Source organism: Sus scrofa, chromosome 15, assembly GCF_054392235.1.
Source record: "Sus scrofa isolate SSC_HxYL_T2T_F1_AM1 chromosome 15, Sscrofa_HxYL_maternal_Yorkshire_Landrace_v2.0, whole genome shotgun sequence".
In the NCBI taxonomy this organism is placed as follows: Eukaryota; Metazoa; Chordata; class Mammalia; order Artiodactyla; family Suidae; genus Sus; species Sus scrofa.
In genome coordinates, this window is record NC_139397.1 from 68237831 (window position 1) to 68251393 (window position 13563).

The 13563-nt window shown below is 36.6% G+C and overlaps 1 protein-coding gene across 15 annotated transcripts in view; it reads right to left on the minus strand.

Annotated features, from left to right (window-relative positions):
• The window catches only part of WRN (WRN RecQ like helicase), a 128023-nt gene that overhangs the window by 14481 nt on the left and 99979 nt on the right, over positions 1 to 13563 (minus strand). For 8 of the 15 annotated variants that reach the window (XR_014829939.1, XM_085000172.1, XM_021075783.2 and 5 more), the window contains 6 exons: positions 13379 to 13454; positions 11998 to 12074; positions 5616 to 5691; positions 5274 to 5386; positions 2554 to 2668; positions 929 to 1060 (listed from right to left, as the gene is read on the minus strand). Coding sequence is in view for 13 of the 15 variants with exons in the window: in XM_085000172.1 (XP_084856298.1) it covers positions 929 to 1060; positions 2554 to 2668; positions 5274 to 5386; positions 5616 to 5691; positions 11998 to 12074; positions 13379 to 13454 (589 nt within the window). In the remaining 2 variants the exon portion in view is untranslated. The remainder of the gene's footprint in view (positions 1 to 928; positions 1061 to 2553; positions 2669 to 5273; positions 5387 to 5615; positions 5692 to 11997; positions 12075 to 13378; positions 13455 to 13563) is intronic. The other 7 variants (XR_014829940.1, XM_021075784.2, XM_085000175.1 and 4 more) reach the window with 1 other exon arrangement.

Below are 13563 nucleotides of genomic sequence, written 5' to 3' on the forward strand. Positions count from 1 at the left end.
AATACAGCCATTTTTCACATTAATCATATTTTTTTAAAGGGCACCTTGGTTAAAAAATAGAACATTACACTGGAGAAGAGAAAATGAAAAGCAAGTTTATTGCTTTTTTTAAACTTATTTCTAGCTTCTTGGACATCCTTCCAGAGATATTCTATGCATTGATTATACATACACAAGGACATGTGACTATATAAGCATGCACATATATACATATACATTATTATGTGTATTTTTTTATGCTGCTCTGTATCTTCCTACTTTTACTTAATGTATCCTGAGATTATTTCTTTTCTTTTCTTTTTTTTCACTTTTTAGGGCCACACTGGTGGCATATGGAGGTTCCCAAGCCAGGGGTCGAATCAGAGCTAAGGCTGCCAGCCTACGCCACAGCCACAGCCACAGCAACACAGGATCCCAGCCACATCTGAGACCTACACCACAGCTCACAACACCACCAGATCCTTAACCCATGAGCATGGGCAGGGATCGAACCCACAACCTCATGGTTCCTAGTTGGATTTGTTTCCGCTGCACCATGATGGGAACTCCCTAGATTATTTCTTATCAGAATATATATACTTATAATTTTTTTGACTATTAATACCACTTAAAAATTAGGAGTCTAAAAAATATGGCTATTCCAATATCCCTAAGCTATAAATATACTTATCAGTACCTCTGATACAACCTCTGTAAGATAATAATGGTCAAACTACACTTGCTGTTTTTACTTAATTGACAAAAGGAAGCTGCAGAAAAAGAAAATGACATTCTGTACTAAAACTAATTATAACAAGAAACAACATAAAATATTGTAGGCTTGAAAAATAAATTTACCCCAAGTCACAATTTTAATATGGAAAAGCTGATGAAATACACATTTATATAAATTTAAAAATTTCCCCTCTAACTTGAAACTAACACTTACCAAACACATTTTCTTTTCTTGGAATAAAGAATATGTGATGGCCTCAGACTGTGAAAGTAAACTTGCTTTATCTTTCATCACCAGACTTTTCTTCTGTTCTTCTTGAGGTTTTGCACTTGAAAAGACATTTGTCTAGAAAATTTTAAATGTAGCACAAATGATCAAAAATAGTATCAATATAATGACAGAATCATTAGCTATTCGGGAAACATTATCATTAGCTACTGGGGAAAAAAACAATGCAAATAAAACCTCTAAGGAACAGCCCCAAATTCCATTTTTATGAGAATCTCAAAAAGAAGTTTGTTTTTTTTTTTTTAGTTTTTTTACATATTGCTTTTAAAAGGTAATAAGGCTAGAGTGAATTAGTTTTGAATAAAATATTTTTAATAACAAACATGGCTGTAGAACAAGAAATTCCTAGGCTTTCTTTTAAGCCAATACACAGGAATAAAAATAAACTATAGTGTGGACCACACTGCCTCTGAATTGATCCCCCTGTCCCCTGGGAGTGAATACTGAACAAATGAATGCTTTAATTTCTATCTACAAACTACATTTGAAAGTAAGACAGTTTATCAATCTAAAATATAATATTGGGAGTTCCCGTTGTGGCTCAGCAGAAATGAATCTGACTAGCATTCATGAGGACTCAGGTTCAATCCCTGGCCTCATTCAGTGGGTTAAGGATCCAATGTTGCCATGAGCTGTGGTAGAGGTCACAGACGAGGTTCAGATCTGGTGTGGCTGTGGCTGTGGTGTAGGCCAGTGGCTACAGCTCCAATTCAACCCCTAGCCTGGGAACCTCCATATGCCAAGAGTGTGGTCCTAAAAAGATAAATTAATTAATTTAAAAAAACCAAAGTCTCTCCACAAAATAAAGATATAAGTAGCACTGACAACTACTTTAGTATCACTCTAAAAATCAGATTACTAGTGGTTATAGTGGGGAGAGGGGTGGGGGAAGGGGCAAGATAGGGAAAGGGGATTACGAGGTACAAACTGCTGGGTATAAAATAAATAAGTTTTAAGAATGTAATGTACAGCACAGGAAATATAGCCAATATTTTATAATAACTTTAAAAGAGAGTATAATACATAAAAATATTGAATAACTATATTGTACATCTGAAACTAATATAGTAAGTCAACTAACTATACTTGGATTAAAAAATTTAGGTAACTGAAGTTCCCGTCATGGCTCAACGGAAATGAATCTGACTAGTATCTATGAGGACACAGGTTCAATCCCTGGCCTTGCTCAGTGGGTTAAAAATCTGGCCTTGCTGTGAGCTGTAGTATAAGTCCCAGATACGGCTTGGATCCCACATTGCTGTGGCTGTGGTATAGGCTGGCAGCTGTAGCTCTGATTCGACCCCTAGCCTGGGAACCTCCATATGCTGTGTGTACGGATCTAAAAAGACCAAAAAAACCCAAAAACAAACAAACAAAAAGGTAACTAAAATGTTTTTAAAACTGATTTACTACAGAAACTATCTGAATTCATTTTTTAAGTGTCCAGCATGAAAATGAAAATTAAAGGAGAAAATGCGGCTTTTGAAGTGTGTTTTGAAATTGTCCAAAAAAAGTTTGCTTTAGAGCTCCTGCAAACCACAATATTTTACCTGAACACTATTTATTTGACAGAAATGTTTGATGACTTCCAAAAGAGGGGCCAACATCATAGCTTTGCCTTCAGAAACACCATCAATCCTCTTCACATTTTCAACTGTAGTAGGTCTGCCATTTAAGAAAAAATTTTAAAATAAAAAGTCAAGAAACTGCAGAAACATTATCATTCTAGCAACACAGCTGACTTCATATTTAGCTTCCTACTAACACTAAACATTTCCAGCAACCAGAAACAATGTATAAAGCAAGTAATCCTGTTTTATGACATCTTAGAGGACAACTAAAAAGCTAAAAAACTCAGAAGAAAATCTCTTTGGTTATTTATAGAGTTTTTACTTGTAACAATAAACTTGCTAACTTAGTCTACTTCAGGCTTTTAAGTCAATATTTCTTACTGTGTCCAACATGAAGAGAATGTATGATGTCTTCCTTCTAAAAATATGCCAATCTATCGAATACTCCTTCTCCTTTAAGTATCTTCACTGAATATTAAACTGAGGACTTTGAATATTTATTGTTAATGAAATAATTATTATAAGATAAAAGCATGATGTAATATTACTAGAAAATTCTTCTCTAAATTAACATCTCTTGGATGAAATTTAGTAATAGGAATAATTTTTCTAATGGAAGTATAAAAGATGAATACAACTGCCAATCAACTATTCTTTGGAAATAATTTCTTCTAAATATTAATTGATAACCTAGAGCTTATTAGGCATTTTGCTAGGTGCTTTGGAAAACACAAAAAGATGAGGAACATAACACCTTTATCACATAGTTTAAAATCTAGAAGACATAAGTATACCAATAATAACACAAAAAGAAGTAAAGCATTGTGTAGTAAGTGCCTTAGAATCATCTTTTAAATTTACATTTAAAAGTCCTTTATGAATTCCAGAGAGAGGAATCACTTTGCCTATAAGAACATGGAAGGCTTCATGGAACAAATAACGCTAAAGTCAGATCTTAAAGGATTTCCTAACAGGAGTTTTGGGGAATCAAGGAAACTACAAGGCAGGAGTTATCCTGTGGCCCAACAGGTTAAGGATCTGGGGTCGTGGAGTTCCTGTCATGGCTTAGTGGAAATGAATCTGACTAGCAACCATGAGGACACAGGTCCGATCCCTGGCCTCGCTCAGTGGGTTAAGGAGCCGGTGCTGCCATGAGCTCTGGTGTAGGTCACAGACTCGGCTCAGATCCGTTGCTGCTGTGGCATGGCATAGTCCAGCAGCTGTAGCTCCAATTTGACCCCTAGCCTAGGAACCTCCATATGCCATGGGTATGGCCCTAAAAAGACAAAAAAAAAAAAAAAGAATCTGGGGAGTTCCAGTCGTGGCTCAGTGGATAATGAATCCGACTAGGAACCATGAGGTTTCGGGTTCGATCCCTGGCCTTGATCAGTGGGTTAAGGATCTGGCATTACCGTGAGCTGTGGTGTAGGTTGCAGACACAGCTCAGATCCCGAGTTGTTGTGGCTCTGGTGTAGGTGGCGGCTACAACTCCGATTAGACCCCTAGCCTGGGAACCTCCATATGCTGCAGGTGCGGCCCTAGAAAAGGCAAAAAGACAAAAAAAAAAAAAAAAAAATCTGGGGTTGTCACTGCAGCTGCTCAGGTTGCTGCTGTGGTGTGGGTTTGATCCCTGGCCTGGGAACTTCCACATGCCACTGGTGCGCCACCCCTCCCCAGCCCAAAAAAGAAAACTACAAGGCAGAAGCAACATTGTAAATAAGTATATGGAAGGTGAAAAGGGGCTTAAACAATATAGGTAAGATAAACCATTAAAATTCTGTGACACAGATGGAAAAGTAGGTTTAAGTCCACAAGTAGAAGTCCTTGAATTATGAGCTAAAGAAGTTAAGACAGTGGGAAACTAGTTAAGCAGAGATACAACATGATAAAGATTAATTTGGCATTCATGTATCAGGTAACATAGAGAGAAAGAGTTTACTGGCTAGAGACTTGCGATAGTTCAAGGGTAATGATCTGAACTATCATGGTGTCACTAAAAGGAGCGAGAAAAGCATAGACACACACGGAACACTTAAACAATAAAGTCTAACGACTGTATAATAAGAGAAAGACAAGGTAAAGAAGAGTAAAAATAACAATAGTAAACATATGATTAAGAACATGACAGTATGACTAACAAAAATAAGGAACTGAGAAAGAAGAGTTTGGGAATTTCCAAGAAGTGCATGTATAGCGGATTGGTGGGTAATGAGTTAGCTTTTATATATACTGGATTTGATTGTTAAAAACAGCTGGTTTCATATAGAAATGTGGGATTAATGCTCAGTGAAGAGATCACCTGTAGCAACGTGGGAGATTTGAGGATCACCTCTCAGATGTGACAGTTGGAGACAAAGTCACACTGTAATGTAAAAATGTATTTTACAAATTTATTTTGTTAAATTAAGTTAGAAATGGAGTTCCCATCGTGGCCCAGCAGAAATGAATCTGACTATTACCCATGAGGATGCAGGTTTGATCCCTGTCCTTGCTCAGTGGGTTAAGAATCTGGCATTGCCATAAGCTGTGGTATAGGCTGCAGACTCGGCTCAGATCTGTAGGCCAGTAGCTACAGATCCAATTCAACCCCTAGCCTGGGAACATCCATATGCAGCAGGTATGGCCCTAAAAAGACAAATAATAATAACAATAATAATAAATACAAAATAAAATAAGCTAGAAATATGCAAATAGTATACCTCATTTTGGCCATATCCACCAGTATCTTATTTGTTGCCAGAATAGCCGGAGGAACATCCATTTTATTGGCATGTTTCTGTCTGGCTTCCACCAATTTGCCATATAACTCAGTCTGAACAAAGAACACAGAAACAACTCAACATTTTTTAAAGTGTACTTAGAAAGATCTGGTCCTTTATTTTCAGATATTCAGATATTACATTTTCTCCTTACGATGAAAAATAAACTGAAATCTTAGACTCACAGCTAAAGAACAATTTTTAAAATACTGGTAAGAGAATTTTAAGCACATGCAGAATCATAACTATCCCCCCAAAACTGTCTTTTTATAAAAGCCATACCTGAGTCTCCTGCTCTTGAGCTGAAATAACAGGTTCTGATGACATATAGTATTTTCTTGGTGATGGCACCATGATACTAAAACATTTAAAAGAAAACAAAAAATAAAAGCTTTTCTTTCTCCAAGTTCACTTTCTGCCAAATGAGAATATCTTTCCAAATCAAGATCAACATTTACTTGTCACAATACCAGGAAGGCAATTGCTACTTAAATGAAAACCTAGATTTTAAACATTCTGGATCAAATATATTCCGTAGAATGGTAAAGTTAAAACTATATTTGAGTTCTTCACAAAACTGGTGTAATTAAGAGCAGCTTTGGCCCATCCTCCTCCTGAAGCAAATGCTTTGAAAGAAGACTCCTTATCTACACCGAAGCAAAATAACATGTTTTTTTTTTTTAACCAAGAGGGATACAATCTATAATTCTTCTTGTGATAGCACTAATTTTTGCCTGTTGAGGAACGTTAGCATAGAATTAATCGAATTATTCACAATTTTCCTCAAAATCAAACTAACTAAAAATAAGCCAAAAGGAGTAATTTTGTCTTTGACTCCTCAAGAGAAGAACTTAAAACATCCAATTAGCAAATAACATAGTATGAAAGGTGCTAGGCAGCAAATGCTATAGAAAACTAGTTTCTATAAGAGGCATTTCTCACTGATGAATTAATTATAAAGAGGAAAAGTTATAAAAATGAATTTATATAGAATAACCTATATAACAGATGTCAAATTTAATTTGTGCTCTTGGGGGGGAAAAAGAAGAACATGTTTGATATTTAAGAAATGTTTTAAATTTCCCTGTTGTAAGAATTCAAAATCTACAATGTAAAGACTTCATTTTTATAATTGTCAGATCCTATCACTAAAATAAACAGATCTGAATATGAGGAAAGACAACTCCAGATCAAAGAATTAGTCATATCAGGTGATTCAAAACAATTATAAATTTGTTTTAAATAATATACTTATATTTACCTTTATCTTTGTATTTATGGAAATCTTTATACTAATGGACTATTTGCAAACTGACATTTTAAATTATTTCATAAAAAAATTTTATTGTATATACTGGCAAAATTCTGGGTATCTCTGAAGCAAAAATATATGTAGTAATTATTTAATAAAAAATGTTTTGCATATGAATGAGATTACAAGTGCACAGAAGAAAAGTTCAAAATATACAATGAATATCATCAAAGAGATAAGTGGAAATCCTGTACACATGAATCAAGAAAAAAATTGCTATAGAAAGAGAGAATAAGAAATATTTCTTAGGAATTAAACACTTGAAACTAAAATTAAAATCTCACTAGATGGGAGGCAACATAAAGTCAAGAAACTCTCTGAGAGAGTAAACAAAGAGATTGAAAATAGGAGAACATAAAAACTAGTAATAGGAACACTAAAAAACAAGCAAAGAAACAAAAAATATAATTATTACCATTAAGGAAAATTAAGGTAGTGGTAGCCGTAACAACACAGTTAGCCTTAGTAATATACAATATTTGAGTAGATATAATAATGTAAAAACAAATTATTAATATGATCAAACACTGAAACATAATTCTGTTCCAGGGAAGGGGAAAGACTGAAGGAAAGGAAATTAGGGAATGGGATATGGAAGACAAGCCCTAATCTACCACTATAGGATGTCCCAGAAAATTTCTAAAACTGGCTAAGTCAAAAAACAGTAATCTAAGCATGTCACTTTAGAAATATGGAGGAAACTTCACACATCTGTCAGAATTGCCATCATCAAAGTCTACAAATAACATGGAGTTCCCACTGTGGCTCAGCAAGTTAAGAACCCAATATAGTGTCCTTGAGGATTCAGGTTCGATAGTTGGCCTCGCTCAGTGGATTAAAGATCCAGCATTGCCACAAACTGCAGCATAGGTCAGAGATGCAGCTAGCTCATATCCAATGTTACCGTGGCTGTGGCACAGGCCTGAAGCTGCAGCTCTAATTTGATTCCTAGCCAGGGAACTTCCATATGCCGTTAAGTGCAGCTTTAAGAAGAAGAAAAAAAAGTCTACAAATAACAAATGCTAGAGAGGATGTGGAGAAAAGGGAACCCTGTCATACTGTTCGTGGGAAAGAAAATTGGTGCAGCGACTGTGGAAAAGAGTATGGAGGGTCCTCAAAAAACTAAAAATAGAACAGCCATATGATCCATCAATTCCACTCTTGTGTATATACCCAGAAAAAAACGACACTAATTAGAAGAGATATACGCACCCCAGTGTTCACAGCAACACTATTTACAATAGCCAACATATGTAAACAAGCCAAGTACCCACCAAAAGACAAATTGATAAAAAAGATGTAGTGTATATACATATGATGGAATATTACTCAGCCATAAAAAATAAATTCTACCATTTGCAACACAGGTGGACCTAGAGAATACTATGTGGAGTGAAATAAGTCAGGAAGAGAAAGACAAATATTGTATGACATCACTTCTATGTGGAATTTTTAAAATAATACAGGGATTTCCCTTCCTGGCTCAGCAGTTAACGAACCTGACTAAGATCCATGAGGATGATTCAATCTCTGGCCTTAATCAGTGGGATAAGGATACAGCATTGCCTTGAGCTGTGGTGTGGGTCGCAGACATGGCTTGGATCCTGTGTTGCTGTGGCTGTGGCACAGGCCAGCAGCTGCAGCTCCAATTCAACCCCTAGCCTGGGAACTTCCATATGCCACAGGTGTGGCCCTAAAAAGCAAAACAAAAAAACAAAACAAAACAAAAAAACAAATGAATGTATAGGCAAAACCGACAGGTTTTGTACTAAAAGGAAGAGGGAAAAGGGGAGTGCTTAGTTAAGTTAAGGGTATGGGATTGAGAGATATAAACTATTATGTATAAAATATATAAATAAGCACACTAAGTCAACTATATTCTTACTTAAAAAATAAAATACATAAGCAACATATGTTGTATAGCACAAGGAATTACAGCCATTATCTTTTAACAGAGTACAATCTGTAAAAATACTGAATCACTATGCTGTATATCTGAAACTAATACACTACTGTAAGCCAAATATACTTCAATTAAAAAAAAAACAAGATGAGGTATGTCAAAAATAGTCCTCTTTCTTATTAGCCTTTTCCCCACTTTTTTTCAGCCTTCCAAAGACAAATGTACAAGAAATATTAACAAAATATATGTTTAAAAGTTGTTTTTGAAGAAAAGAAATATGGAGGCAAATACCAGGGACACCAGCTGGATGACATGAGGGTGAATGCTTCTGCAGAATAAAGTGGGTTTGAGAAAGGCTATGAACTGCTATCTTTGTTATATGCTTTTAAATATCAACTGACTTTGCAAACCATGGACCTGTACTATTTTATTTATTTTTTATTATTATCATTATTTTTTGTTTTTGTTTTTTGTCCTTTTAGGGCTGCAACCACGGCATACGGAGGTTCCCAGGCTAAGGGTCTAATCAGAGCTGAGGCTGCTGGACTATGCCAGAGCCACAGCAACACCCAGATCCGAGCCGCATTTGAGACCTACACCACAGCTGACGGCAACGCAGGATCCTTAATCCACTGAGCGAGGCCAGGGATCGAACCTGCAACCTCATGGTTCCTAGTCAGATTCATTTCCACTGCACCATGATGGGAACTGCTGTACTATTTTAATGAAAATTCAAATGAACTTTAAAGCAACAGCTATTGATGTGAAAGCATCTTTCTTACTTTTGTATACTAAGCCCATATATAGCAAATTAACTTCTAGACCATTCCACGGGTATCTCAAACTCAGTATGTCTGTCACTGAACTCCTAATTTAACTTAATGCCCTAAACATCCAACACTTCTGACCTGTCTTCCTCTTACATAGCCCAGTGAAGGAAATGGCAGCACTTATCCACAATCAAGACAGAAACCCAAGCGTCACAGTCAAGTCTTCCATTTTCCTTAACCCATCTCTCTCTGTCTCTCTCTCTCTCTTGTCTTTTTAGGGCCGTACCTGCAGCATATGGAAGTTCCTGGGCTAGGGATCGAATGAGCGCTGCAGCCACCAGTCCACGCCATAGTCACAGCAACGCCAGATCTGAGCCATTTCTGTGAACTACACTGAAGCTCACTGCAACACTGGATCCTTAATCCATGAGCGAGGCCAGGGATCGAACCCACATCCTCATGGATACTAGTTGGGTTGGTTACCGCTGAGCCACGACAGGAAATCCCCACCTATCTTTTCAATCACTAAGTCCTAACCATTATATCTCCTAAATATCTTACAAATCTCTTTTTTCCACACCCACGGCCCACTTCTCTCGTCTAAACTACCATTACCTCTTGCAAATGCCACAGCAACTGCCTCCCTATTTGTGTCTCTACAACTCTGATCCTCCTGCAAGCCAGTTCCTCCACAGCTAGAGGCACCAATCACGGGTTGGCATGCTGGGGTACATGGGCCAAATCTGTCTATTCTGGTAAGGTCTATAGCTAAGAACGGCTTTTTCCCCCCATTTTTTAACAGTTAAAAAAAAAATCAAAAAAAGAACAGTTTTTGACATGTGAAAATTCTATGCAATTCAAATTTTCAGTGTCCCTAAATAAAGTTTTATTGGAATACAGCCACACTTGTTCATTTATATATCATCTATGGCAGCTTTGGGTCCACAGTGTCCAAGTTCTGTAGTTGAGACCACATGGCCCTCAAAGCCCAAAATACTTAGTATGTGATCCTTCATGGAAAATGTCTGCCAATCCCTGTTCTCAATCATAAATTTGATCATGTCCCTGTTCTGCGTCAAACCTTTCCTTAGCTCCTAAATGCCTTTATGATCAAGTGAAATGCTTGAAAGGAACTGGATATTCTGGACCCCATTCAACTGTCCAGTCTTAAACTTTACCACTCCCTTGCTTCTCTCTCCCAGGGAATTACAAGTGTACTGATGAGCTCCTCCATCACGTCACACCCTCTCTTGCTCTCAGGTTTTAGTATGTGGGCCATTCCTCTGCTCAGAAAACATCCCATCCCCTCACTTCACCTAACTTCTACTTAACCTCATGTTACTTCCAAAGTGTGTTTCCAAACAAAGTGTTACCACCTGGAGCTGTAACTTCCTGTTTCCTGACCTGTATATACTACTGGAATGTAAACTCTGGGAGGGGAGTTCCTGTCGTGGCTCAGCAGAAATGAATCTGACTAGCATCCATGAGGATGCAGGTTCAATCCCTAGCCTCATTTAGTGGGTTAAGGATCTGGCATTGCCGTGCGTTGTGTAGGCCACAGACACGGCTTGGATCTGGCATTGCTGGGGTCTGTGGCATAGGCCAGTGGCTACAGCTCCAATTCGACCCCTAGCCTGGGAACCTCCATATGCCTCGGGTGAGGGCCCAAAAAGCAATAAATAAATAAAACAAACAAACTCTAGGAGGGTCACTAACTATGTCTCTATTATTCCCCACTGAATCCCAGTGTCTGGAACAATGTGTGGCAGAAAGAAGACACCCAGTAAAAACACAGGGAATGTTTAAATGAATATTGAATGGGTATATTGTTTTGTACACTCCTTACACCTTTTGTTTACATGAAACATAGTAATCCCATATGCCATATCCAAACAAAAAGAATTTATTTGCAAGTGGAAGACTGGTATTACGGTAAGTGTTTCTATCAGATTCAAGATAGTGTTATCTACCTAAGTGAGCAAGCTGTTAGAGAGCAAACCCTTTTCTTTCACCTGATATGTATGTGAATGAGGCCCATTTAATTTGTGTATATGTCCTGACAGGTTTTTAAAATTCTCCATCTTCAGATCCTTTTGTAATGCTGAACATTCTCCACACTTTTATTAAGTCAGCAAGTCAATACTAAGCTTGCCAGCACAATAGGTGTATTACCTTTATTCTCTACCAATCCTCTAACAAATAAGATCTTTTTCTTTTTTGAAAATGAAGTGGAAATATACATATTTTATACATGTATAATTAAGTAGTGTTTAGATTCTAGAGGCTGACAAATATAGATTTGGAAGTCAGCTCTGTTATGAGACATATGCTTCTGAACAAATTAATTAACTTCTTAACCCTCAGGCTCTTCAACTGTAAAATGGGGAAAATAATAGAAAAGTAATTCACAGGCTAAGAATTAAATGAGGTATGTTATATATAAAATGCTTAGCAGTTAACACAGAGCCTGGCAAACTATAATACCTAGAAGTGTTAGCTATTAAGTTAACATTAATACTATAACTTTATAAGTCTGCTTTAATAATATTAATACTGGAGGTTTATGCTTTAACTTTCTTTGGCTAATGAAGTAACCCAACATTTGATAGGCCTTTCCCTTTAGGAAAGAGAAAAAGTCTAATAAAGTGAGTAGAGAAAATAAAAACATAAATTCTGTACCTTTTTTTAGGAGTATTACTCCCAGAAGAGATTTTATCAGATGCTTTGTAAGAATATGTCTTCTTCAAGTTAGACTGCTTTTAAACACATTTTAAAAAGAGAGGAGTTTTAGAAAACTTTAAAATATGAAAAAAATAAGATACAAAATATCATAATGATAATTTTCCTCTGACTAATCAAGTCATCAAATAAATCATCTGAAAATAAGCTCATAAATTATCAACTTTCAGGGTCTAAAGGTAGTTAGAAATGAAATGTAAATATCTCAGTTCTTCCAAATCTGTAAGGAACATATGATCAAAGAGTTCCCATTGTGGCTCAACAGAAATGAACCCGACTAGTATCCATGAGGATGCAGGTCCAATCCTTGGCCTCTCTCAGTGGGCTAAGGATCCATCAATTGCCATGAGCTGCAGGGAGTATAGGTGGCAGACAAGGCTCAGATCTGGCATTGCTGTGGCTGTGGAATAGGCCGGTAGGTATAGCTGCAATTCGACCCCTAGCATGGGGACTCCCATATGCTGCACCTGCCGCCCCAAAAGGAAAAAATTTTTGAATATATGATCAAAATAATTCTTTGAGAGACAGCAAGAGCCAAAGTCTCAAAAATGATTCAGTTACATTCTGTATACTTTAATAAAGCAGAAAACATTCATCAGAAAATCTAGAATATTTGTCTATTAGCCCAGTATTCTAATTAGTGGAAATCTCCTTATGGGTATTTAATCTGTAATAGTTACCTAAGATCCAAAACAAAGCAAGAAAGTGTGTGTGTAAAACTTTAGTGAGAACATTTAAAAATCAGGCTTATTTTTTCATTAACTATAAGTGTTATTTTATCTACAAAAAGACTCCAAACTAAATGCATTACAAAAATAGGTTTAAAAGGATAAAAATAAGGTATTTTCTCAAATACTTTTAACTGTTCTATTAACCCCAGATATCATATATTACATATTGTGTTCTGTTCATATAATTTTTCTTTCCAAATTTTATTTTCTGTTATATATGGCACTTTCCTCTTTGAGTGGAATTAAAACAAAAATTTAAAATAGGAGTTGCAGAGTTCCCATCATGGCTCAGTGGAAATGAATCTCACTAGACTCCATGATGAAGCAGGTTCAATTCCTGGCCTCACTCAGTGGGTTAAGGATCCAGCTTTGCTGTGAGCTGTGGTGTAGATCACAGACGTGGCTTGCATCTGATGTTGCTGTGGCTGTGGCGTAAGCCAGCGGCTATAGCTCCTATTCGACCCCTAGCCCAGGAACCTCCATGTGCCGCAGGTGTGGCCCTAAAAACACAAAGAAAAAAATAAATAAAATAGGAGTTGCATCAATACGGAATGAAATAAATAAGAATCACTTCTTTAATAAAAGCAAACCTTCTTCTCAGAAGTTGATTCAACTGGTACTTGATTAGAGGAATATTGTTCAGTGCCCGAAGATACAGCATTAGAACTGAAAAACAATAAAATCAAATGATCTCAAATGTTAAAAAGTAATTACCTAAAACATGAATCATCACACTTGCACTCTTAGAAAGGCAGATGAGTTTATATTAATCTTT